Source organism: Bufo gargarizans, chromosome 2, assembly GCF_014858855.1.
Source record: "Bufo gargarizans isolate SCDJY-AF-19 chromosome 2, ASM1485885v1, whole genome shotgun sequence".
In the NCBI taxonomy this organism is placed as follows: Eukaryota; Metazoa; Chordata; class Amphibia; order Anura; family Bufonidae; genus Bufo; species Bufo gargarizans.
The window spans coordinates 141,599,245-141,627,056 of NC_058081.1; the positions used below are offsets into that span (position 1 = coordinate 141,599,245).

A 27,812-nucleotide genomic window follows, 5' to 3' on the forward strand; every position below is an offset into this window, starting at 1 on the left:
AGCTCTGGTCGTCCCTAAGTCTTTCCTATGTGAGGCTATCGCATGTATGAGCGTACCACGTAGAACCACCTTAAAGGCCTTCCACTCCACTATGGGGTCCGAGGAGCCCTCATTGTTCGCCCAGTAATCTTTTATGCCCTGCTAAGCCGGCCAGGCCACAGGTAAGACCTCCAACCATTTACAGTTGAGCTGGATCAATGGGGCAGATGATAAAGTTGCCACCCTCCCCATGATGTCGTCTAACACTTCTCTCTGGAAGGGAGGAGGAATGTACACACCCACTAGTATATAATCCATGCCACTCACCGCGGCATGTATGATAACAAAACGGCCAGACATATCAAGCTGAACCGAGTGCAATTAAAAAGGAAGAGATTTTGCCACGAGCACCGAGACGCCCCTCGCATGAGTACTATAAACAGCATGATACTTCGATCCCACCCACGGTCTCCTTAGCGCCAGCAGCCTTTGTCCCCTCAGATGTGTCTCCTGCAATATCACCACATCAGGGTTATAGCCCTTCAAGTAGTTAGTTAAAAGACAAGAGTCCTCTTGATTTTATCATTGAGCCCTCTGACATTCCAGGAGACAAACCGACAGGTAGCCATCATGGTGGGGAACTCACTACTGTAACCCAAGAGGACCCCAGATTGCCCAAACTATTCACACCCACTTTCATACCACAAGACATAAAAAACAAACATAGAACATACCAACCAGCCCATAACGTCAGACATAAATCCCCCTCCCTGCCCAGATTGCCCCAACATATCAGAGCTTGGTACCCCGAACTTAAGTTAGTTAACTTCCTTTGGAAATACGGGGGAGACCAACACTAAGTGTCCACAACCCCTTAATTAAACTAAATGGAACCCGGGGTGAACTAGGACATCAAAACCAACTGCAGCCCCTCCCTATAATTCGGCCATCCGTAAAAGCAAATAGGAGTTCTATCATCCTGGGAACCCGCATGCACTCAGCCCCTCCGATCGAGCCAGTCTAATGCTTCTTCTGGAGTGGAGAAGAACTTCACCGACTCTCCGTCCTGGACTCTGAAACAAGCTGGATACAGCATGGCAATGCACTTTAAAAAAATCAGCACTTGGAAAAGCAGCAAGCTATGGTCACAGTGGTTTGCGCTGAAAATAACATTGAAAGTTGATAGGGCAGACATCCGAATGGATCGTCGCCGTCATGGGGACGTGCGATCGGACCCAGGTTATCTAGAGTCACCATAGCGGCAGCAGGCCTATGCCCATAATGTTTTAGATTGTCAGATCAGCAGGCCCTTGCTCCAAATGTTTTTGAGGGTCACCAGCTGGCCATCAATCATAATTTTTCAAGGGTGTATGATGCCCTCCTTTATGTGTAACAAAGGGTGTATTGGAGTGCTGGTTCCTTATAATTTTTGGCAGCCCTTTCACTTAGCGCATAGGCTTTATAAGTGTAGGAGTCCCACAACCTGAACAATTGTACCACAATGGGAATGAGGCCCTCCTTTATGTGATATATAGGTTGCATCAGAGTACCTCTTCCTTGTAATTTTTGGCAGCACTTGCACTTTATATATAAAAGTAAATATACAGGAAAGAATGTTTTGAAACAATTTTTCCTCTTTGGCTTTGTGGGTATTATTGTCAGTCTGTAAAAGTGGCGTACTACTCGGACAACATTGTTCCCAGCAGAGACCTGGAAGTCAAAGATGCATCCAGACATCCAATTTCTGACCTTTTCCCATGAACCCTCCCCCTCTTGAGAGCAGGGGGTGCCTGGTTTAATGCTCAGGTTCTCCCATTGACTTCCATTGTGCTCTTCCATTGTAGAGCACCAGAGCAGCCTGATGTGTTCGGCCCGAGGCCTATGGTGCAGGAACACCACTAGTAATGCCCCTTTCACACGGGCGAGTTTTCCGCGCGGGTGCAATGCGAGAAGTGAACACATTGCACCGAGTCCGGACCCATTCATTTCTATGGGGCTATGCACATGAGCGATGATTTTCACGCATCACTTGTGCGTTGCGTGGAAATCGCAGCAAGCTTTATTTTGTGCGTTTTTCACGCAACGCAGGCCCCATAGAAGTGAATGGGGCTGCGTGAAAACTGCAAAAAAAGTGCGGATGCGGTGCGATTTTCACGCACGGTTGCTAGAAGACGAGCGGGATGGAGACCCGATCATTATTTTCCCATATAACATGATTATAAGGGAAAATAATAGCATTCTTAATGCAGAATGCATAGTACAATAGGGCTGGAGAGGTTTAAAAAAAAAAAATTTAAATAATTTAACTCGCCTTAATCCACTTGTTCGCGCAGCCACCATCTCTTCTGTCTTCATCTGTGAGGAAAAAGACCTTAGATGACGTCACTGCGATCACATGGTCCGTCACATGATCCATCACCATGGTAAAAGATCATGTGATAAACCTTGTGATGAGCGCAGTGACATCAAAAGGTCCTATTCCTCAAAGAAGAAGACAGAAGAGATGCCGGGTGCGCGAACAAGTGGATTAAGGAGAGTTAAAAAAAAAATTTTTAACCCCTCCAGCGCTATTGTACTATGCATTCTGTATTCAGAATGCTATTTTCCCTTATAACCATGTTATAAGGGGAAATAATACAATCTACACAACCTTGAGCCCAAACCTTAACATCTGTGAAGAAGTTCGGGTCTGAGTACCACATTCAGTTTTTTTAACACTTGCGTGCAAAACGCATTGCACCCGCGCGATAAAAAAACGGAACGCAATCGCAGTCAAAACTGACTGCAATTGGGTACCTAGTAGCACGGGTTTGCCGCAACGCATCCGGACCTTATCCCGACACGCTTGTGTGAAAGAGGCTCAATGAACCTTTTAAGTGGCAGGCTTATTAGGATCATAAGGACAACACCAGTTCACATGCTGATCACTGTTGCGGCACAGTTTGATATAGCAACCCTTAAAAAGGGATATTTTTATTTCATCTTTTGCGGCCCCATTGAAATGAATAGACGTGGACCAAAATTACAATCGTGTACACAAGGCCTAGGGCTTCCCCCCCCCCCCCCCCCTTTGCAAATTGTGAAATCCGAACTAACAATCGACATTGCACACTGCATGTCAATGTCTGCATGAGATACCAAATCTTATTCACTTCGCTGGTACTGTATTAGGCCACTTTCACACAGGTTAATTTTTTTAAAAATTTTTAAACCCATGGACATTTTACTTAGCATTCTGTATTAAAGAATGCTATTATTTTCCATTATAACCATGTTATAATGGAAAATAGTAAAATCTACAGAACACCGAACTTCAGTGAAGAAGTCTGGGTTCAGGTCTGGGTAACAACATTCAGTTTTTTATCACGCGTGTGCAAAACGCATTAAAAAAGCTTTAAACTCGCGCGGGGAAAAAAACTGAGCAACGCAATCGCAGACAAAACCGACTGAAATTGCGTGCACAACACACGCGGGTTTCGCACAAGGCACACCCCCCCCCCTCCCCCCCCCCCCAACCCATCCAGACCTCTTCTGCGACGCCCGTGTGAAAGGGGCCTTACTCTGGTTTTTCAGTGCGGAAAAACTGAACCTAATGTGCAATGTGTGCAGGTAGCCAAAGGCAGTTTCTTAGCATTTTTGGTCCCTTGCTGTTTTGTAGAATGCTTGTGATGCGACTTTCCCCATAGTCTTCTCTATAGGGAAAAAAGTTATGGTATAGACTGAGGATATACCATAAACATCTCATGTTGGGGTAACAGTCTGACCTCACCTCTGCTACCACTTCAGAGACAATTTGACATGTTCCAATACAACTGGAGTTATGAAATAAGGGTGTCAAAAAAAAAAAAAAAAAAAAAAAAAAAGTCTTAAAACATGCATTAACAAAATGGTTAGAGTGGCACTTCCATGTGAGGCATTTATAGTATGTCCAAAGGATATAACAAATATCTAAAGTTTGTCATTCCAGAGGAGGAGAACAGGGTGGAGAGATGGCAATGAATGTCCACATGTGATCAACTTATCAATTGTCATGTAATGCCCATAATCATTTAGTGTAACACTTTTCTTAGTATCCTTTTTGTCCTCACCAATACCCAAGCATGTATTTGTGCAGTAGCTTAAAAGAGGTTTTCCTAGAGTTTTTTTTTTAATGATGACCTATCCTAAAGGATGGGTCATCAGTATCTGATTGGTGGGGGGTCCGACACCAGTTTGAGAAGGCACAGGCGCTCACAGCAGTGCCGCAGCCTTCTAGCAGCTCACCAAGCACAGCACCGTTCATTTTATAGTACAATAGGCAATGTGACCGATGAATGTGTCATCACTGGCCTGTGTAAATATGAAGAAGGCTGAGGCATTAATGCTTGCACCGCTGCCTTCTCAAACAGCTAATCAGCGGGGTTGTTGCACCTCCACCTATCAGATACTGGTGACTGATCAAGAGGATAGTTCATCAGTAACAAAACACTCTCGGAAGACCCCTTTAAAAATTGGGAGCAGTAAAGAAAAGTACCGTATTTATCGGCGTATAACACGCACTTTTTCCCCCTGAAAATAGGGGGAAAATGATGTATGCGTGTTATACGCCGATATAATGTTAAGAAGCCATGTTTTTACGTACCGGAGGTATAACATTAAGACGGCGCAGCGCCTGCCGCAGCTCCCTCCTCATGCGCCGCCTGTCCCAGCTCCCTCTGCCATGCGGCGCCTGCCCCAGCTCCCTCTGCCATGCGGCGCCTGCCCCAGCTCACTCTGCCATGCGGCGCCTGCCCCAGCTCACTCTGCCATGCGGCGCCTGCCCCAGCTCACTCTGCCATGCGGCGCCTGCCCCAGCTCACTCTGCCATGCGGCGCCTGCCCCAGCTCACTCTGCCATGCGGCGCCTGCCCCAGCTCACTCTGCCATGCGGCGCCTGCCCCAGCTCACTCTGCCATGCGGCGCCTGCCCCAGCTCACTCTGCCATGCGGCGCCTGCCCCAGCTCACTCTGCCATGCGGCGCCTGCCCCAGCTCACTCTGCCATGCGGCGCCTGCCCCAGCTCACTCTGCCATGCGGCGCCTGCCCCAGCTCACTCTGCCATGCGGCGCCTGCCCCAGCTCACTCTGCCATGCGGCGCCTGCCCCAGCTCACTCTGCCATGCGGCGCCTGCCCCAGCTCACTCTGCCATGCGGCGCCTGCCCCAGCTCACTCTGCCATGCGGCGCCTGCCCCAGCTCACTCTGCCATGCGGCGCCTGCCCCAGCTCACTCTGCCATGCGGCGCCTGCCCCAGCTCACTCTGCCATGCGGCGCCTGCCCCAGCTCACTCTGCCATGCGGCGCCTGCCCCAGCTCACTCTGCCATGCGGCGCCTGCCCCAGCTCACTCTGCCATGCGGCGCCTGCCCCAGCTCACTCTGCCATGCGGCGCCTGCCCCAGCTCACTCTGCCATGCGGCGCCTGCCCCAGCTCACTCTGCCATGCGGCGCCTGCCCCAGCTCACTCTGCCATGCGGCGCCTGCCTGTTCATTCATAAAGTGAGATAAGCAGGCAGGCGGCGCATGAGGAGGGAGCTGGGGCAGGCGGCGCATGAGGAGGGAGCTGGGGCAGGCGGCGCATGAGGAGGGAGCTGGGGCAGGCGGCGCATGAGGAGGGAGCTGGGGCAGGCGGCGCATCAGGAGGGAGCTGAGACAGGCGGCACATGACCGAAGGAGATACAGCGCGTCTACAAGAGATCAGATTGAATGTTTAACAGTTGCGGGGCCCGGTGTATTAGAGTAGAGTCAGTGCACCGGGCCCCGCCATGAGTGTCCCCGCCTCCTCTCTCCACACTGATCCATCTGATGGGGGATCTGTAGATGACACTTATGGGGATCTGTGGATGACATAAGTGTAATCCACAGAGCCCCATAAGTGTCATCCTTTTACATTATTTACCTTATAAGTGGTAATAATATTAATTAAAAAAAAAGTTCTGAGCTACCCTTTTTTTCCTGAAATTTCCCTCTTAAAATGAAGGTGCGTGTTATACGCCGATAAATACGGTAATTTGACCAATGGGGAAACTAAATATGATTTTTTTTTCATTTGCAACATAATGAATTACCACATGCATTAAATATGTCTATAGACAAAATCATTTAGTATTTTTTAAAGTGGTCATTGTAGGTGTACTGCCAACCTAATTAGAGCAATGAAGAAAAAGAAAAAAAAAAAAAACTCCACACTGGCCAACCCATATCCCCCCCCCCCCCAGTTTAGTAACTTCACATATCTCAGCCCGAAACATTTAACAGACAAACATTTATTAAAGTTCTTAAAAGAAACACAAAAAACAGCTTAAAAAAATCCCCCTTTAGCTACAGTGCAATGCAATACTCTAAATTAAATATACCTTTAAAAATACAAAAAAGGAAGAAAAAAACCAAAAAAAACAATTGATCTGTACAATGAAGGGACATCGTTGATGATTCCTGAGGGGAAGGGATTGATCCATCCATGAAACGAAAGTAGGAATAACTTAAGTCCTTGTTTAACGCCAAAAACAAAAAAAAAATTAAAACATCTACACGAGGCATATCCTTGTGGCAATTGTTTTCAGTGTCTGGAAGCTTGAAATGAAGACTGATCTGAATCAAATCAAAGACACTGGATCAGAAGGGAAACCTTAGTTTTGTATACCACCAGGTATCCCGGCCTCATCAGTGCGCGAGAAATAATCACTTCCGGCATTCAAAGGCTGAACTATATAATGCTGGAGTAGCAATTCACAATCTTGAAACTGAAAAAGAATAGGATTCGTTACTGGTTCTTGGTGGAGACCATGGAAATGTGATGCAGAAATCAGAATGGCTTACTTCGGAATGACACCAGACTTGCGCACGGTTGGCTTACTGCAATATTATATATGGCCATTTTGAAGTCTGCTTACTCAATGCATGGATACAAAATTCTAGACTTCATGATTCCAGCAAAGAAAATTCTACAAAATAACATCTGGACTGACAAATAAAACCTTGTCCAAATATAAAAACCTAGAACCAGCCATGATAAAGATAAAATAGTTGTAAAAAAAAAAAAAAAAAAAAAAATCATTTCACAGTTTGTTTGTTTTTTGCAGCCAAACTCAGTGTATGCTATAACAGGGGAACATTGGTTACCCGCCACAGTAATTGAAAACACAAAGTATTGTTTTGTAGGAAAGGTATAGTCTAAAATACCATGCTAAAATGAAACCAAAGGATTCAGATGGTTCCTATTAAAAGTATAACATTGCAAGATGATCTACAGTAAGAATTCAAGCATAGAGAGGTATTCCCATAGTATTTAGTCCATTTATCAGTTCCGATCTGATTTTATTTTTTTATCCCCTGAAGCAGCAACTCTAAATACTTCTCCTCAGTTTAATCAGTTGTGGTCTGCTGTCTACATAAAGCTAAGCAGGGAAACAAGGCTTCATCATTCTAAAACCTGAGCCCAAGCCTCGCTCCGAGGTGAACGTGCAGCAGAGCGAGAGAATGTACACGTCTTATCAATATAAAAAAAAAGGAAAAAAAAAAAAAAAAGGTATATTTAGTTTAAAGCCAGTAGTGCAAGACAGACTCCGTGAGGCATTTACCCATGCAGGAAGCGGGCCATCTACTGTGGAATGCTTTAAATTGTCTATACTTTATTTCTCAGGAGATACAAAAAGGAAGATTAGAAGGGGAACAAAAAAAAAATTAATTTGGGACCAAAAGGTTGGGACCATTTTTTTTTTCTAAATAAAATGTAGTCAAGTTTCTATTCCCTCCAGTCTTAGATACTGGGATGAGGGACTTTTAGGGAGCTGTGAGATGCAACCCCCCTACCATGGCTATTAAGGGAGAAAATGGGTTAGTGGTGGTAAGGACATCTTTCATTCAAGCAACGAGGGAGTGCAGTAACCTATGTAGTTAATACAAATGGATTGGAAGAGTGGTCCCCGGCAGTCCCTGTTCTGAGCCATAGGTACGGCCCTTTGTCTTAGGGCTCTTGGCTCTGAGGGATCGGCATTATTGCACCTCAACTCAGGAACCACTTCTGGGGCGGCCTTCCTTTGCATCCAATGACATTCGGATTTCTGGTGTCCAATTTCCCCCTGAAGATTTACACCACGTGGAACCTACATCCTCACCCCCAATGCCCTAGAGTCATTGACACAGCGACACTGTAGACGCTAATCTGATAGTTTCCTCCCAAGTGGATTATGGAGTTCACTTATGGTGTCTCTGAGAGTGGTTCTTCCTTTTTCTTTTAAAAAAACAGCAGCACCTGCCACAAAAAAAAAAAGAAGAGAAAAGAGAGAGATAGGTCAGTAAATTAGGTTAACTGTCCTGGGCTAAAGATGTTTGCAGTTTCACTGCTGCTTCATGACTGCACTGCGGCAGTGTACAAAAACTACAAAATGCACAGAAAGGTTCTCTGCAAAGGGCCAGACAGCTTTGTAGGAGAAACGTCAGAACTGGACAGGTTTTTAGCAATCACATCACTGCAAAGGTGCTTGTCCCTTGATTTGACTTACAACTCTAAACCAAGAGGTAAGTGGAGGCTGAATATGCACCATGTGGGTGGTTACAGACACTTGAGGAATGACAAGGAGAAAGAAACACTGGTGTGTCGCATGCAGACAATATACAAGGTGATAAGGAGTGGACAACAACTTAGCCAGACAAAGTGGGAATTCGGGTGAAAATTTAGGACCCAAGTGGCTAGGTAAATACTAATAAGGAGAGGAGCAGTTTGCCATCCCTACTGCTACACATTCTTAAAAGATCTGCCTTGGGCCCTACTTGAAGGGGAGAAAATTGGGGAGAGGCGAGATGAAACAGTTTAGTTACTATACAGACTTCCACCCCTCTTCGCATTAAAATAACCCTGCAAAAGAGTGTATATGGAGAAATCGCTCTATGCCAATCCCATTAACCCTCAGACCCCCCTGCTGGGGGCCCACCTGCTGTGACACCCGCCTATCACAAAAACAAGTGTCCTGTGATTGAATGGAGCTGCAGGGGTGCATGTATGCTGCAGATTTATTCAAAGCTTATGGAACTGATGAATATTACCAAGTGCTGTACTGCTTTCTCCATCAGCCCCATAGATTTAGAATGGACTGACAGCGTAAATTCATGACCCCCACTCCATTCAGATGGGTGTCACAGGGCCACTGTTCTAGTGATCAGTCAGGCCCCTCCAGCACTTGGGCAATTATCACCTATCCAACTTTTAAATGTATGGCCGGCCTTAGACATGGGTGCATGTCAGTCGAGCTCTTGCTGAGAAAAACAAGGTTATCTGTGGACTGGCACCCTATAGCTTAGTCATAAGGAAATGTGTATTGCAGAAAGTATAAAGAATGATTTTCAATTTTAAACACACTGCAATATCAGACAAAGGAAAAAAAATATATATATTTAAATATTAAAGGGGTATTCCCACCTGGGCCACTCATGGCATATTGATAGGATAGGCACGGGCTCTCTCCTTTCACCGTTATAGGACTGAGCCGAGCCAAAGTTTAGGTATTTTCGCAAGTCTCAGTGGTAAAGGGAGGGGTGACTGTGCCTGCACAATGTACTCTCCATTCACTGTTATGGGTCTTCTGAAAAGAATTTTAATTTCCTATAGCAGTGAATGGATATTATGTTGCACATGGGCAATGTTCTCTATGTCCACTTTAGGGCCCCGTTCTTGAGATGGGAGAGAGACCCAGAGGTAGGACCTTCAAATATCTCACATTTATGGAATATCCTATGAGTATGCCATAAATGGCCCAGAGAGTACAGCCCCTTTTTAAGGGCTTGTAGGACATTTACAAAACCTGGTCTGCTTTCTTCCCTTTGACCTTTCTCTCTTGCTCAATGGCAAAGTTCAAATTTGAGCTAAATGTTGTTACCTCTAGTTTACATCTTGGGTTTTCCAAGATTTTGACCTTTTTACCTGGACCCCAGAACGTGTGGTACCTAATAAATAAAAAAAATAAAAAAACTTATGATTGCCTGCTCCCCACCGTTGCAGTCTAGTGCCTGGATTCCAATTGGCTATTTTTCTGTTCCCAGCCTGTTTTCTTCCAGGGCATGAATGGGGTCACAAGTAGTGCTGCAGCCAATGACTGATCTCAGTGGGGACTTGTCTCCAAGTTGCATGTGATCCAGCTGCTCATGTGCTGATTGGGGACACATCCCTGTAGAGGCCAGTGGCCAGACGTAAACAGGCCATGGACCGGAAGAAAGGTAAACGGAACCAGGGTTCTGGATTGGAGTGGTAGGAGAGTATGATTTATTAATTAACACAAGTTCTAGGTGCCAGTTAAGAAAAAATAAATAAATAAGGTAAAATCCTGGGATACCCTTTTAAAGAGGACCTGCCACCTGGGGTAAAATTTTCAATTTGCCCACCTTCCCTATCGGCATCGTTCCCTTCATTAATCTGGTATGTTTTTGTATTTTTTTTCTGTGGCCCCCACTCCCTCCTTCCTGTATTATCAGGTTGTTCACTCAATGCTCTGATGCTGTCCGCTCTGACTGGACTGCACAAGAATAATGATGATCACTCCCTCTTAAGCACTGAGTGACAAGGACCTCACCCGTTGGCAAAATATGGCCAGCTCTGCATTTCGGGAGTCAGAACTGTTAGTTCCTATAACTTGCAAAGGGGTGACAGATTAAAAAGGGAGCATCAACGACTGAGAAAGGCAGGCAGATGTAAAACGTTTTATGAGATAACAGATCCTCTTTAACCAACTGACATACGTTTATAATTAAGTTCTTAATCTGGAGAAGAGCTAATGCCATCTACTCAAAGATTATGATTTTTAGGTGCCACAAAAATGCCAGGTCCTGAAACACTACCACAATAGCTGCATATTATTTTTTCCACTGAACCTTGTTAAAACTCAAAACTAATGCCAAGTAAAAATTAAGCCACTACATTTTAGTATAGATTCTGATTGGGTATTACTTCACAACCATTAATCTTAGAAAAATAAAATTAAAATAAAAAAACAAATGAAGGCACCTTTTCAAATGGGGCATTTTGAATATTTTTATATCTACGGCTCTATGTTGTTTCGTTTAGAAAGAATATAGGGAAAAAAAAAAAAAAACGGTGAAGATGTACATTCCCTTAAATCAGTATTACCCAACCCATGCGTCTTCAGCTTCAGTGAAAATGCAATACCCATGATGCCCTGAACACCGTCTCAAGAGAATCTGCCTCCATGACTGTGGACTATTAACTGCAGTACAACATGGGTGGCACTGCCACCGTTCCTCCACTGCCCTCCTCGTGCTCAAAAGTATGAGCTTATTATGGCTGATATAGGTGATCCTCATTTTAATCAGCGATATTAGCTCCATAACAGATTTTACATAGACCTATACAGCTCTTTAGAGTAGATTGCTCAACACTGTACAATTGTCAATATTTTTCTCCAGACATTTTGCCTAAAGACATCGTACTGTTCCATTGGTTCTGTGATTGCCAACCTTTGGCACTCTAGCTGTGGTAAAACTACAACTCCCAAGATGCACACTTGTTTGGCTGTTCTTAGAACGCCACAGAAATGAATGGAGAGTCGTAGTTTTACCACAGCTGGAGTGCCAGAAGTTGGCCTTAACTGCTCTAGTAGGTCCCAAAGTATTTTGGGAAAAGGTGGTTTCAGGTGACCCATGATCCTTTCTGCAGTACCATCCCTGCTTGTCTGTCTAGATAAGTCCTAACTCAGTGGACTTCAAGCATAAAAACTAGTGCAGACAAAAGTACCAGTGCTGAGCAAGGCAACAATAGATGGTCTTCTTTTCTAACTTGTGCTTGCAAATGAAACATGACTAGAACTATGAGCGACATTGACTCCTTTAGGTCAAGCCCATTTCTTCCATCTAACCAACTGTAGTAAAGTTAAAGCAGCACTCCCTCAGCTATTATCTGACCTATTAGAATGCATGATGTAAACTGTAGTGAATGTAAACTTCTTACTAGAGATAGTATTTGTGAGTTATCCCCTCCCTTCTGATCCTCAGCCGTGTCATGTGACCAACCCTCTGATCGCCAACTGACACAGGACAGGAAGTCAGTTTCACTACTGATCCCAATGAGACTATCATGGAGGCTCTAATAGGAATACATAGAGAAACTGACTTCCTATCCACACATAAGAAGCTGTGTTATTTGGAATATCCGATTGCCGGTCACATGACACAGCTGAGAAGCAGAAGGGAGGGGATAACTCACAAATGCAGTCACTGGTAAGAAGATTACATTCACTACAGATTACATAATGTATCTTTTTTACATAATGCATCTTTTTAACAGGTCAGAGAATAAAATCTTTGTGGGAGTGCTACTTTAATACAATTCAATTACTTTTTAATGCAGTTATTATACTGGTGCAGACCTTTTCTGCTATATAGAATTGTGTGCAGATATTGCAGTGTATTATATTATTTTTAGATCACATAATGATTACAGCAAGACTCTTAAAAAAGACTGTACCCTTTCCTCCTTAACCTGTAAAGGAACTTTAAGGGTTTCTATAACCATGGGTTATGTAGTCTATTCTGTAAAGAATTAAAGTGGTTCACAAGCTAATCCCATGGGCCAACTCTTAATGGGGGGAGGGGGGTCCTCTCCATGGTGTGCACTCCTCAGAGAGAGACTCACCACAAGTTGAGCATTTTCACGCAGCTACAGTGTGTTAAAAGACAGAGAGAGAAAGAGAGAAATATTAATACACCCAAGATACACTAGGGAGAGGATGGGGGAATGCAGCCATGCAGACAACATGCCTTGCAGGTCAAAGGAATGAGGATATCACATTAAGATCAAGAGAGGCTATGACTGACATTTGTGGGAATTCTGACCATTCCAAGCAGAGAAGGTGGAGGGAAAGTGCCTCATTTGCACGGGCAGATAATTTGTTCATAATGTGTCGATCGGCACTGGTTTTCTTCCAGTCATCTGCATGTTGAGATTAACGATGATTCATACAAGCGTTCAGTCCCATAAAGGGTTTTTCAGGTCTTTTATACTAATGACCTATCCTCTGGATAGGTCTTTAGTATCTGATCAGTAAGGGGTCCAATGAGCACTGAGGCCTTCTCGCAGCTTACCAAGCACAGCGGCGTACAATGTATAGAAGCATAGCCCCATTCACGTCAATGAGGCTGAGCTGCTTCTAGGCTACGTAACCAATGAACACGTAGTCATTGGCCTAGGAAAAGCTAGCCACTGCCTTCTCAAGCAGTTTATTTATTGGGGGTCTCAGGTGTCGGACCCCCACCAATCAGATACTGATGATCTATCCTGAGGAAGGTTATCGGTATTAAAATCTCGGAAAACCTCTGTCGGCAGCACATCCCATTTACAAGAAGAGATGTGCCGCAAGCAATGATTCCTATGTCCACATACAAGATGTGGTCAGTGACAAACATTTGTTTGCTCAATTGATCATTGGACATGTTTGCACAGGGCAATGATGAGGATCGAATGCAAGTATGAACTATAATTCGACCGGTCATCATCCCATGTGAATGGGCCTTAAAAGGTGTTTTCCAAGTTAAGTAAAAGTGCGCCCACTGCCATGAATTGTGTTACAATAACCAAGTATACTCACCAGTTTAATCCTCTGCTGCCTTCTCCCATCCTCCCAGTCAAATACTGTATACCTGGCTGCAACAGTAATGAGGGGTACGCGGGCACCACTTCTGTCATGTAAACAAAGGCCAGCGGGGAGAAGTGGAGGTAGTAGCAGAGGATTACACTGGTCAGTATACTTTTCTTTTGTTATTTTATCACAACTCCTACAAGCAGGTACATTTTATAATTAACTTGGAAGACCTCTTTAGGGCTTAGCATCAAAGTCAATAGCATGACATTGATAAAATGATATTTAAAAGTAATTTGTAAATCCCTGACTTTAAAACTGAGCTTTATGCAAATGCCAGCAATATCTATGCGACATTCCCAGCAAGTCTCTTGACAAAAAGCACACAAGCATAAGTTTGCTCCTAATACTTTACTGCTGGCAGAACCAAAGCAAAATAAATAATAAAAAAAAGCTTTTAAGAGACACTTAGTTCAAAGTAAACCTGGAAACACTACATGCATTTAGTAAATCTGCATCTTAAATTGAAATCTGCTATATGTTATAAATTATGCATTTTCTAAAATCTAGATGCAAACAATAGCAGAGCTATAGATGTGGAATATTAAGTGGGGCAAACACAGGTATGTGGATGATAAATCTATACTTCCAGTAATCTGTGTGGTCACTATACTTGCCCAGTGCAATATACATCAATATAACGTTCATCTACAAGTAGTCCACAGAAACCAGCAGTCCAATTCTTAAAGCAACCCTCCAGTTCAAGAAAAAAAAAAATCTCATTAACTGGGGAACAAACAGAGCACTATACATTGTGCCCTCCTTTTCATCTTTTCAGCCACAGATCCACTAATACCTGGGCTCTTCTTCTGCCATCCAAGATGGCTGCAATGCTTCTCAGACAATCTGATGCACACTGTTCAGCCTAAGACACTTCCTGTTTGTCCAGCCCTACACTTGGATTGGTCAGTAATGCTCATGTGAGCAGGGCTAGCCAATCCAAGGGCAGCAGGAAGTGTCTTAGGCTACCAAATGTACAGCTTGCAACAGGCAGTCTGAGAAGTGGTAGGGCCATCTCGGATGGCAGAAGTAGTGCCTGGCAACTGGCAGATCTACAGCTAGAAGGAAAAAAGAAGGGATCCTGTTTTTTTTTACCGGAGAGTGGCTTTAACACTCCATGATCTTAAGGGAGAAAAGGTGACAGAATGTAGTGCCCGACAGGGGACAAGTGGTTATGCAATATGCTCTCTGAAGTCTGACCGCATGCAGAAGTGGCTGCAGTTTAGGCGTGATCTTTATTGTAGCGGCGATACTGACATGAAGGCACAATATGAAAGACAAGAAGGTAGATGAGGCACATGGGAAAGGATTAAAGGGGTACACGTGCTGGGGTAGGATTGTAGATGGGACTTAAGCATGGGCACATACTTAGCTTCTTCCACAACCTCCACCTCGGCCTGCGCTGTGATCGGTGCATTGGAGTGACCCCCTGTTTGGTCATCAGCATTCAGCTGCCCATTTGTTGAACTCATCACCTGTAGCAGAAATTTAATTTAGAAAAAAAAATAATACAAGAACAAAACATTAGCAGTAATAATAAAGTGGTATAAAAGTATAAGAACTGCACAAGATACACACATTAGATCTGACCTGTCAGCATCCTCCATTTATAGAGAAGTAACTTACAGCAGATAAGTCTGTGATGGAAAAGCCAGAATTACATCGATTCAATGGGATACTCTGCCTCTGTAAGTGACTAATGTACTTAAATCTTACAGGGAAAACGTCACCAGGTTACAGCTGCCCTCCCTGGGGGTGGGAAGCATAAAGTAGACACAGACACCCTGATTTCAGTGGTGTGTCACATGGTTGTCAATATGGTGTAGTTTATCAGGGTAAGGCTACATGCACACGACCGTATGCGTTTTGCGGTCCGCCCAAAAAAACGGATGACATCCATATGGCATTGTTTTTTTTGTTTTTTCGCAGAGCCATTGTAACAATGCCTAAAAACGGACAAGAATAGGACATGTTCTATTTTTTTGTGGGGCTACGGAACGGACATACTGATGTGGACCCATTAAAATAAATGGGTTCGCATCCTATCCGCAAACCCCCCCCCCCCCCCCAAAAAAAACGGAACGCACAAAATACGTTCGTGTGCATGTAGCCTAAGTGAGAGTCAAGTGTCGTGCACACCAGGAATCACCACAATGAAATACACAAGCTCAGGAGTCCTCTGTAGTCACGAGCTCCTGGCTGCCGCACCACTGCTTTCCTCTTATGCACAGTAATAGGGAGAAAGCTGTCAATCAGCAGCAGGAGCAGCCAGCAGCTCATACATCGAAGGCTCCCTAGCTCACACAGCACTTGAGCTGCATCTGGTAAACTGTGAAATTTTTAAAAATAGAGCATACAGATAAGTGGTATACCTATATTCTGTATAATTATAGTCTGTCAATACTTTATGCTGGCCTCAGGTAGGACATCCAAGCCTGGAGACAAAAGGGGTCATTTATCAAGCTGGTGTAAAGTAGAACTGGCTTAGTTGCCCATAGCAACCAATCAGATGCCACTTTTCATTTTGGACAGCTTCTTTGGAAGCAACTAAGCCAGTTTGATAAATGACCCCCAAAGTCCCTTTACAGACTGTTGGTGCCATGTTTGTTGGTTAAATAACCTTTTCTGGACAATCTGTTTAATCCCATGTTCAGACACTGCAGATTTCACCGTATGAAATACACTGCAAATATCTGCTGTAAATTTGTGTCCTAACACGTATGAAAATGTACTGCATGCCCTAAAACATGCTCCAAATTTTTCCTACACATTAACTAGCACATCTGGCCTTGAAGGGCTATATCCACCACATACAGTGATGGCTAGGATATGTCCTCGCTATTTCATTGGTGGAGATCTGACAGTCAGTATCCCCCCTGATCCCGAGATTAAAAGGCATATTCACACAAAGCAGTTGAAGTGCAGTTAAAATTGTATCAAATTCTCAATGTGGTGTCGGTGTTTGCAGCTTTTTTTTTTATTTATTTTTTATTTTACAGGTGAAACACGTTTATTTAACATGATTTACCAGTTAAAACAACGACAGATTGGGGGATGGGGGGGCAATAAAACAGAATTATGTTTTTATCCACAACTCAACTGCTACATGTGAACACAGACTAAAAAAGTGCAGCAGTGTTGGGTGCCCTTTACTTTTATAGTGCACTTGACTCCAAAATGTGGTCTTAACTGGGCGGCATATATAACAATTATTTGTGTTATGTATATCAGTATGTTAAGGGGTTGTTCATCTTTTCCCAAATGTGTAAATCTTCACCAAACATTAAGCCACACCTACTTTTTACTCTCCTTTTAGAGACTTTTTTATTATTAATATGTTTTTGTTGGGGGGGGGGGGGGGGCGCACACTCCTGGCTAGACCTGCCCGGTTCCCATCTGCTGGGTCACATCTTCTATGCCTGGCTGCCGTGCTTAGGTCCCCTTGCTGTCCACATCCACTTTTACACAGCTGCAGCTAAATTGGTCACACGATACAAGGGGGCCAGGTGACTGCTGCGGCCTGTCATTGGCTGCAGCAGCGCCAAAGAGGATGTGTGGGGCAACAAGGGAAGCAGGACCAAGTGGCAGTGAGCAGATAAGTTTGCCTCCCTTTGCAGGTCTGGCCAGAAGAAGGAGGGGGGGGGGGACACTTAATGTTTTTTGGTGAGGACTTAGGGTACTTTCACACTAGCGTTTTTCTTTTCCGGCGCTGAGTTCCGTCCTAGAGGCTCAAATCCGGAAAAGAACTGATCAGTTTTATCCTAATGCATTCTGAATGGAGAGTCAGTCCTTCAGGATGCATCAGGATGTCTTCTGTTCAGTCTTTTTGACTGATCAGGCTTTTCAGAAAAACGTAGCATGCAGTATTTTTACCTCCGGCCAAAAAGCCTGAACACTTTGACTGAACGCCTGATCAGGCTTTTTTCCCATTGACTTGCATTAACGCCGGATCCGGCCCCGTGTGTTCAGTCAAAACGGATCCGGCTTTTGCATGTTAAACCCGAAAAATGTGAAAAAAAAGTTAAAGTCCATAAATGGCGGATCCGTTTTTTCCAATGCATTTTTCCATTGTAATCGAAAGCCTGATCAGGATTCAAATGTAATCCGTTTTCACACGTTTTTCCGGATCCGGCGGGCAGTTCCGGTGTCGGAATTGAACGCCGGATTAAAACAACGCTAGTGTGAAAGTAGCCTTACACACATTTAGGAAAAGTGAGTTTTCTTAAAATGTTGCAAATGAGGAAAAAAAAAGTCACATCTTTGCTCCACAAAGATGCTTGTAAAAAGAAAAGCTGCTGTCATTTTAGCCAGTGTGTAATTTAAAGTGGTATTCTGGCGAAAATTTTGATTAAAAATGGGATCAGAGCGGGGTAAAATAAACCGTTGGTACTCACCTTACCGATCCTCCCAGCTGCTGTTCGGCCGATGCTCCCCTCCCAGCTTCTCTTCACTTCCTGTTCTCTGGCTTGATGCACCAGAAATGAATGCCCGCGCAGCCAAATTGCTGGCTGATGCGTGGGAAGTGGAGAGGAGCGGGGAGGGAAGCATTGGCCAAACAGCAGCAGTGGGGATCGGTAAGGTGAGTACTGACTATTATTTTACCCCATAACTAAAATTAGGATGCCAGAAAACCCCTTTAATAAAACAGAGATATAAGTTGTGACACATCAAATGGGGCAAAAGATACATCCATTTTCAACCTGGTCATGGGCTAAAATTCGGTCACTTATAAATGTAGCTCAATGTTCTCAAAAAGAACAAGTTAAAATTCCAAGAGGAGACATAAGACAAGATTTAGGTTTTAAAAATGACTGCATTCATGACATCAGTTGTTTATCACGCTCTAATACCTGCACAGATCCCCCATGCCGGTCTGATGCCAGGTGAGGTGCCAGGTAAGCGGGGTGAGCCTGTCGGCTGGCCTGTAACTCCCAAGCTCCTCGGCGGTCTGGCGCGCCCGTCTGCGCAGAGGCGTTAGGAAACATGCGATTGCGAGATGTGGAGGAGAGGGGTATTTGGGGAGGAGATCAGCCAGGCCAAAGCAATGGAAACAGATCACTGTGTTAGTGAAGGTGAGAAGAAAGCCAAGCTGTGGTCGCGTGCTGCAAGCAGAGCAAATTCTCAGCCCTCTCTGTACTGAAAAATGCAAGGGGTCTCAAGTATGGAAACTAGAGAAGACAACAGCAACCAGGTATATGCAGTTTGCCATTTCTCCTGCCAGAGAGGGGTGACAATGCAGTCCAAGCCAAATAAGTTAAAAAAAGCAACTAAATAGGGGGATGCATTTGTTTAACAAATCTCCAAGTCATCAGTCCAAAAGCAATTTTATTAATATATGAGAAGTCACCTGTCAACATCACAACAAATTATTTCCTTAAAGGGGTTATCCAACAGTATAAACACCCCTCACAATGCCCGGGCCCTACCTATGGAAGATACTTACCTTCGGATCCCTGCATGGCAGCCTCATGTCCCTGTCGTGTGGATCAAAACATACGGGACAGGAGGAGGAAGGGGGTACAGCCAATAGCAGGCTGTGACGGTGACCTGGTTCTCTAGCATCCCAGGTGATGTCCATAGCAACCAATCAGATTCATCCTTTCATTTTCCATAAGAGCTGATTGGTTGCTATGAGCAACTAAGCCAGTTCTACTTTACTCCAGTTTTGATAAATATTCCCCCTAGTGTTCCACAAGCTTCGGTATTCAGGTAATTACAGGGAGACATAAAAAGTTATTTGAGGTTATCAATTTGAAGCACGAAGAGGGATTATTCTCTTAATTTTATTAATATGACATTGCAAATGTATAATAAGTATGGTTTAAACATTGTCTAATCTTAGTAGGAGGCATATAGGAAATGCTATAATTTAATCATTTTGACCCTTGCACACTCCCATGGTCTCAGTCGCCAAACAAGACGGTGCCTTTTACTATATTGTACAAGCATGACCACTGCGCCAGGGTGGTCGTAACCATGGAAACGAGCAGTGCATAATGTGATGGAAAAATGAATCTAATCAGCACAGGAGACAATATGGACAATCACATAACATTAGTAAGTACCTTGTATTAACTATCTACATGATACCTGCCATTTGCTCAAGTGACAACCCCTTTAAGCACACAGGATTTAAAAAAAACAAAAAATGAATTTTCATTTGGCCAGGAGATTAAAATAAAAGTAGGCACAATAATGTAAGAACAAGTTGTATGTTACATCATCCATATTATACCATCACTAGAAATGTCACTCAGCTAGGACATTACTGTAAAGCATAAATTAGTAGTAAACGTGAATATACGCGAACAAACAAACCAGCATGAGGAGACTGAAGCTAAGCATGCAGCTCTTTCCTAATTGAAGTCTGTCAGCAGTTTTGACTATACTATCCTGCTGACAGCACTAGGTGGGAGAGCAGGAACAATATACCTTTGGTGGAGCCATTATCCTCATGAGTAGTGTGAATATGCCTTTTTATTCTGCCAGGTCCTGTTCCTGTAAGTCCCAGGAGGTGGAGTTTCACAGAGGTCTCTGTACTGAGCTACTTCATAGCCCCTCCCCTTTGCCAAGTCAAGTGACAGCAGCTGTAGTGGTCTCCTGGTTGGATGCTGTACCTGTCACTCAGAGCAGAGGGGAGGGGGCTGTGAAGCTGCTCAATGCAGAGAGCACTTTACCGCGAGTGAAACGCCACCTCCGGAGTACATTTAAGTTAATTAAGCCACTATAGTGGCGTAAAAAAGTCACAGATCATGGCACCGTATGTGCACCATGATTAGCAACTTTACAAGCTTCTTGCAACTTTTTTGAAGGGACAGGGCTTCACGAGGCCTGCAGTATTTACTATAACTTACGCCAGAAACTGGCATAAGTTACCACCGAAGTCTGCGCCAGCCTGTAGCTGGTGTAGACTTCAGTTTGTGGGGCATGTCACGGCAGAAATGCACTTAATTAGGCGCATCTCACACCAGTGCAGGAAGATCAAGATTGGCGTATAGGAAAGCCAGTCTTCATAAAATTTTTCCCCAAAAGGTATGTTTGTCCTGGTCACCCAGCCCTTACCTTGTGTCATCAGCTGTTAAGCATGGTCAAAACTGCTGACAGACTCCTGTTAATGATCGATAAGGGTTGAGTGTAATGAGATTCTCCAACAAAATATGTTTATAAAAATCTTGTTAACCCTTTCAATACGAGCCACTTTTCATCTTAAATCCCAGGCCGATTTTTTGCAAATCTGACATGCTTCACTTTATGTGGTAATAACTTTGGAAAGCTTATACTTATCCAAGCCATTCTGAGATTGTTTTCTCGTGACACATTGTATTTCATTATAGCAGTAAATTTGAGTCAATATATTTTACCTTTATTTATAAAATAATCCAAAATTTTGAAATTCACAATTTTCTAAATTAGAATTTCTGTACTTTTAAGACAGATAGTAATACCTAATAAAATAGTTAGCAATCAACATTCCTCAAATGTCTGCATTATGTTGGCATAATTTAGTAAATCTTATATTTTTAGGACGTACAAAGGATTCGAACTTTAGAAGCAATTTTTCAAATTTTAACCAAAATTTCCAAAACCATTTTTGTTTAAGCACCAATTTAGTTATAAAGCGATTTTAAGGGGCTCACGTAATGGAAACCACCCAATTTTAGAAACTACACCCCTAAAATTATTCAAAACTGATGTTACAAACTTTGTTAACCCTTGAGGTGTTCCACAAGAATTGAAGGAAAATGGAAGTGAAATTTAAAAAAAAAAATTGGGGAGATTTTTTTTAGGTTAATCATTTTTTTCTTGCAATACAGCAAGAGTTAACAGCAAAATTAACCTCAATAAGCATTACTCCGATTCTGCAGTTGTACGGAATTTGGAAACACTTGACTGTGAAAATAAAAAGTTTTATTTCTTCCAATAAAATGTTGCTTTAGCCCCAAATTTTTCATTTTCACAAGGGGTAACAGGAGAGAAAGCACCTCATTATTTCTTACCCATTTTCTCCTGAATATGGCAACACCCCATATGTGGTGGTAAACTGCTGTGGGGGCACATGGCAGGATTGGAGCGCCATATGGATATTGCAGCGCAGATTTCGATGAATTGGTTTACGGGTGCCATTGGTTTTCATTTTTTGAGTGAAAACTCGGGATGAGGTGACGTTTTTATTGGTACTATTTTGGGGTACATGAGACTTTTGATCGCTTGGTATTACACTTTTTTCAAAAAGTCCGTTTTGGCATAGGTGTTTTTTTTTTTTACAGCATTCACCTGAGGGACCATCTCATGTGATATTTTTATAGAGCAGGTTGTTACGGATGTGGCGATACCCAATGTGTCTTATTTTTTTCTACGCAGTGAAAGCTTTTTTGAACAGAATAAAATCTTGTTTTTGTGTTGCCAATTTCTAAGAGCCATATTTATTGGGCGATTGTCTTAGCGGAGGCTCTTTTCTTGCGGGATGAGATGACTGTTTGATTGGTACCATTTTGGGGTACATGAGACTTTTTGATCGCTTGGTATTTATACTTTTTGTGAGGCAAGGTGTCCAGAAAACAGCTTTTTTGGCACCGTTTTTATTTTTATTGGCGTTCACCTGATGGGGTGGATCATGTGATATTTTTATAGAGCTGGGCGATACCCAATATGTCTACTTTTATTTTTTTCCCTATTTTAAACATTTTTTTTTTTTTACTTTATTTTGGGAAAAGGATGCTTTTTTTTTTACTTGAAACTTTTTTCTTCACTTTATTTTTTTCTTCACTTTATTTTTTGTCCCACTCTGGGACTTCAACTTTTGGGGGTCCCCTGTACAATGCATTACAATACTTCTGCATGGGTGCTGACAGTTGGGTGCACCACCGATCTGATATTGATGACCTAATCCTCAGTTAACCAACTTAACACACATTTTGCTATAATAGAAATTAAATCTTAAATCTAAATGTGGGTTTGAAAAGATCCATGTAATTGCCGCCAAAATTGATGTGCGATACCTAAAACAGGACTAATCACGTGGTGCCCATACCGATTATGAACACTGCAACCTATGAAAAAAGCCTGGAAGTTTGGTAGGTTATATTGAGGGTTTTGAAAACGCCAAAAATACCCTTTGCTTCACTAAAGTCATTGCCTATTCTTAATTCAGTGTAACTATTTGGTCACTAGGTGGCACTATTGTCACACAAACTTCCATTTTTCTCCACCACATCCCTTTGCACATACAAAACCATTAAACTAAAATGGCTACTTCGAGCTTTTTTTTTTTTCTTCCTGGAGTTCATAAAGTGTCTGAAAAGGTTATCCATCCACAAATCTTTGAGCTCTGCATTAAAACCACTTTACTGGTTTACTTTTGTTTGACCTGCAAACATTTAGATTCTGATAAGGTCTGAAACCAGAAAAATAATTATGAGTCAACAGGCTCTGCTGCAAATGGGTAATCTCATCTACTGTGAACAGAGCTTAAATGGCTTCATACTGACAGGGTCCCAAGTTACATACACGGAGAATACCTAGTTTAAAGGGGTTTTCTCATCTCAGACAATGGGGGCATATCGTCAGGATATGCCCCCATGCCTTACAGGTGCGGGTCCCACGCTTGGACCCGCACCTATATCGAGAATGCAGCCGCCCTCTATTCATTTCTATGGGGCCGCCGAAAATAGCTGAGCGCTGGCTCGGCTATTGCCGTCTGCCCCATAGAAAGGAATGCGAGCATGGGCCGCGCATGTGCGGCGCACTCCCATTCACTTCTATGGGAGAGGCAGGTATTAGCGCTTGGTGGTGGACGGACCCCGGGAAATCTGGGGTCCTCCAGCCACAGCGCTTCCCGCTCCGTTCTCGATATAGGTGCAGGTCCCAGCAGTGGGTCCCACACCTATCAGACAATGGGGGCACATCCTAGCGATATGCCCCCATTGTCTAAGATGGGAATACCTCTTTAAATATGTGGAAAGAAATCAAAAGAAAAGTCAAAGGGTGGCTCCCCAAAGCTCCTCCCGACTCAGCTTGACAGGCAGGTTTCTTCCCTGTCTGAGTATAGGAACAGACCTGTCAATCAAGACAAGCAAGCAGGGAGGCTTCCAGATGACTTTTCTTCCAGTGCCTGGGGCTTTTTAAAATAGTGGCTTGTAACAAGACTGTTTTAGGCTGCCCGTGGGGAAAAGTGGTATAGAATTGGAAGCAAACTAATAAAAATCTGCTAGAATGCCCTTTTATCTACTGACACAAAGCCAGCATAACATAAACCAAGAAATATTAATACTTATGTTTCACACCTCTTCATTAAGCAAATTTATATTATATATCACCTTTGGACTGATGCTATTGGAGTTTAGGAAATATAGGAAGGAAAGATGCACTAAACAAAAAAGGGGCAGAATGGTTCTAGTGTTTAATAGAAAGAATACATAAAAGGAAAAATGCTAAACAAATGCAGTTTCCCCATTATGAAAATATAACATTATTTAAAAGGGTTAATGTGTGACAAAGCCGAAAATAACCATGGCCCTAGCTGCAAGCTGATCCTAAAGACAAAAAGGTATATGTGGCTAAAAAAACTAGTGCTTACTCTAAGTGTGAAGGAGCTCACCTGGTTTCTCAGGGGCTGGGTCTGTGACGGCCGCTCCCGATGGGCATGGCTGTCCCTGGTTATCGCAGAGGTTCCGGAATCTACGTGGACGGATCCCACTGGAGTAGGCTGCAGAGAGTTACAAGGATAATTATTAGAATGCATTAAAAGGGGTTATCCCATGACTAATGTACAAAATAAAAAATCTGACAAAATCTAGTACAACCTCTTTCTAACAAAGCTGGAACCAGCCCTGTACCTCACATGGGTCCAGAGATCTATCTGTTCATTGCTCTGCTAGATTTATATCAAGCTGAAAGCTCAAGAGGAGGGTCTTTTCTGCTACAGCTCAGGGGGCGTGTCCATTCTGCTGCAGCTCTCTCCCTATCACAGCTCAGGAGGCAGTTAATAGACGAAACTGAGCATGTGCGGCGATACCAGCGAGCAGGACAAAGAAATAAAGGGAGATACAAACAGCAGGTGGCGCTATACAGATACATTTTATTGAAGGTACTCAGTGGCTATCCTATTTATTTTATTCCATGTAATTCCAAAAGTCCAGGTGCTGGTTTGAAAGCTGCAGAATACTTTTTGTGCTACAACCCCTTTAAAAACAGAAAGTAAATGGAGGGAGTTATTCATGAAGTATAAAGGGGTTGTCCAGGGTGAGAAAAACATGGCTTCTTTATTCAAAAAACAGCACCGCACATCTCCATGGGTTGTGCTTGGTATTGCAGCTAAGCTCCACTGACGTGAGTAGGACTGCACTGTAACACCACACAAAACAGGACAGGTGTGGTGCCATTTTTAGAAGAAAATAACCATCTTTTTCTAGTCCTGGACAATCTCTTTAAATTTACTTAACTACATAGAAACTTTTTTTGCTCAGATTCATAAGGAATAAGAAAAAAAACGGCATTCTTCACCAGATGTTATATTAAGGAGGTATTGTCCCAAAGTTGCAGATCCCAATAATACAGTGACACACAGGCATGGATCTATACATCTTGGCATCATAAGATTTTCTGTGGCATAGTTGAAAAAGTAAGGCATTTCCATCTATTAAAGTCTACTACTTCACAACATCATTGAATCCAGCTTAGTTATGGTACCATAGTAGTCTACAAATCCTGACTCATTCCTGACAGGGGCTATGATATCACCCCTATGCTTTACACTGCAGCTATGCTTGTTCACACTTTATACTAAATTCAAATGCAAACCCAGTGTTAACACTACCCAATGACAAGCCCAGGAAAGTTCCACTATACGGTGTGTTTTTACCACGAAGACACAACAACCTAACTACAAGTAACACCATTCCTAATGAGTAAAAAAAATATATATATATATTAAAGTCATCGCTACACATATACTGCCAAGAAAATTAAGAGGAGCTCCTAGAGTTCCTCCTCGATGCCTCGGGGGCAGATTTACTACTCCTATAGATTGCGTAAGCTTAGGCAGGCTGTCTAGACCGGCTCCACATGGTTAAAGGGAGTCTTTCACCTAAAATGACCATTATACACCACAATCATCATGATATCCATTACATTCCCCATATTATAATCTTACCTTTCATATTGCTGTCCGTCGCCTATTCTCTCCTAAAAACGCTTTTATTCCATATGCTAATTAGGTTCTGAAGGTGCCCAGGGGCGGCGTTTATGCGGCCGGTGCCCAGGCTCCACGGCACTGTTCAAATCAAACCCCTCCCCTTTCACCCCTCTGGCCCGCCCTCGGTTCTTCAGATACCATCCTCCAGTCAATGACAAATCCGGCGCCTGCGCACTCCATTACCCACTAGGGCAGAGGCAGCAGAGCGTTTAATCCGCATGCGCCGGCCCGATCTAGCCGGCGGAAGTAAACTGCCAAAATATCGGGATGTACGGGCCGGCGCATGCGCATTAAACGCTCTGCTGCCTCTGCCCTAGTGGGTAATGGAGTGCGCAGGCGCCGGATTTGTCATTGACTGGAGGATGGTATCTGAAGAACCGAGGGCGGGCCAGAGGGGTGAAAGGGGAGGGGTTTGATTTGAACAGCGCCGTGGAGCCTGGGCACCGGCCGCATAAACGCCGCCCCTGGGCACCCTCAGAACCTAATTAGCATATGGAATAAAAGCGTTTTTAAGAGAGAGTAGGCGACGGACAGCAATATGAAAGGTAAGATTATAATATGGGGAATGTAATGGATATCATGATGTTTGTGGTGTATAATGGTCATTTTAGGTGAAAGACTCTCTTTAATGTTAAATCACAGCCGACAACATCTCCAGACAAAAACAAAACAGAAATACTATATCAGTACCTTTTTTTTTTTATAGGTTCTGGGTTTTAGACTGGGGCTACATGGTGACATCAGCCTCCATGGCACATCACAACATAATGAAAGTGAACGTGTGGCCTGCAAGTGTCCACAAACCACAAGGCAGCAGAAACCCAACAGGTGACACGGTAACTTGTGGGATGCAACCACATTCACTTTCATTATGTTGCAATGTGGTATTGAGATGGGAAGAGTTTTGGACATGTCACAAGCCGCAGCGTAGCCCTAGCCTTAAAGTAAATCTGTCACCAAGAAACTGTTCAACAAGGCACAATGATGAAGATGAACTTTGGAAAATATGACAAAAAACTGATGTCATGCTTTGCGCCACTTTTTTTTTTAAACTGTTTTACACACTTTTTGATGTCGTTACTCCTTTTCTGGCATGGGTTTATGGAAAGGGGTGGGTATGGTCTCATGGACAAGGGGCATAGATTAAAATGTCCCTCTGTGCACCAAAATTCTGGTGTCATTTGTGGAGCAACGCTACACCAATTTATAGGTGGTGAAAACTTGGTCTAGACCAGTGATGGCTAACCCCCGGCACTCCAGCAGTAGTGAAACTACAACTCCCAGCATGCTCCATTCATTTATATGAAATTCTGAGAAACAGCCAAGCAATTGTACATCTTGGGAGTTGTAGTTTTAACACAGATGGAGTGTCACAGGTTAGCCATTACAGGTCTAGAGTCTAAAGATGAACCAGATTTATCAGCCAGCATCAGCACCACTGAGAAATCTGGTGTAGTTTAAGACACTGTCTGGATTTATACTGCCTTACTTTTAGGACTCATTCACACGGCCATAGCAGTTTTTGAGGTCCACAAAACACAGATACCGGCCGTGTGTTTTGAGTTCCGCCTTTGGAGGAAGGAACATCCTGCCATCTTTAGAACTGTCATATCCTTAACTGTAAAACTTACAAGAATAGGACAGGCTTATTTTTCCCCATTGAAGTGAATGGGTCCACATCCGACCCGAAAAAACTGTGGATCGGTCGTGGACCAAAAATGCGTTTGTGTGCATAAGCCTTTAGCCAATGTTAGTGATCCGTTTCCCCGCTGTTTCCTCAGTTAGTGGCAAGAATACCAAAGTTCTGAAACTAGGACAAATCTTTGCCCTAAGGGTACTTTCACACTAGTGTTATTCTTTTCCGGTATTGAAATGCTAGCAAATTTTTCCAGCCAAAATCCAGGAACACTACCGCACTTGCCGGATCCGGCATTAATTTCCATTGAAATGCATTAATGCCGGATCCTGTACCAAGTAGGGGTGCAC

The 27,812-nt window shown here is 43.4% G+C and overlaps 1 protein-coding gene across 2 annotated transcripts in view; it reads right to left on the minus strand.

Moving 5' to 3' along the window:
• Positions 1–6,238: 6,238 nt before the first annotated feature.
• Positions 6,239–27,812, minus strand: part of CSNK1G1 (casein kinase 1 gamma 1) — a 73,222-nt gene continuing 51,648 nt past the window's right edge. Inside the window, exons 10-13 of one of the 2 annotated variants that reach the window (XM_044279533.1) lie at positions 24,231–24,338; positions 18,484–18,594; positions 15,002–15,108; positions 6,239–8,244 (exon numbers count right to left, since the gene is read on the minus strand). In XM_044279533.1, the coding sequence (XP_044135468.1) occupies positions 8,187–8,244; positions 15,002–15,108; positions 18,484–18,594; positions 24,231–24,338 (384 nt within the window). In that variant the 3' untranslated portion in view covers positions 6,239–8,186. The remainder of the gene's footprint in view (positions 8,245–15,001; positions 15,109–18,483; positions 18,595–24,230; positions 24,339–27,812) is intronic. The other variant, XM_044279532.1, reaches the window with a different exon arrangement.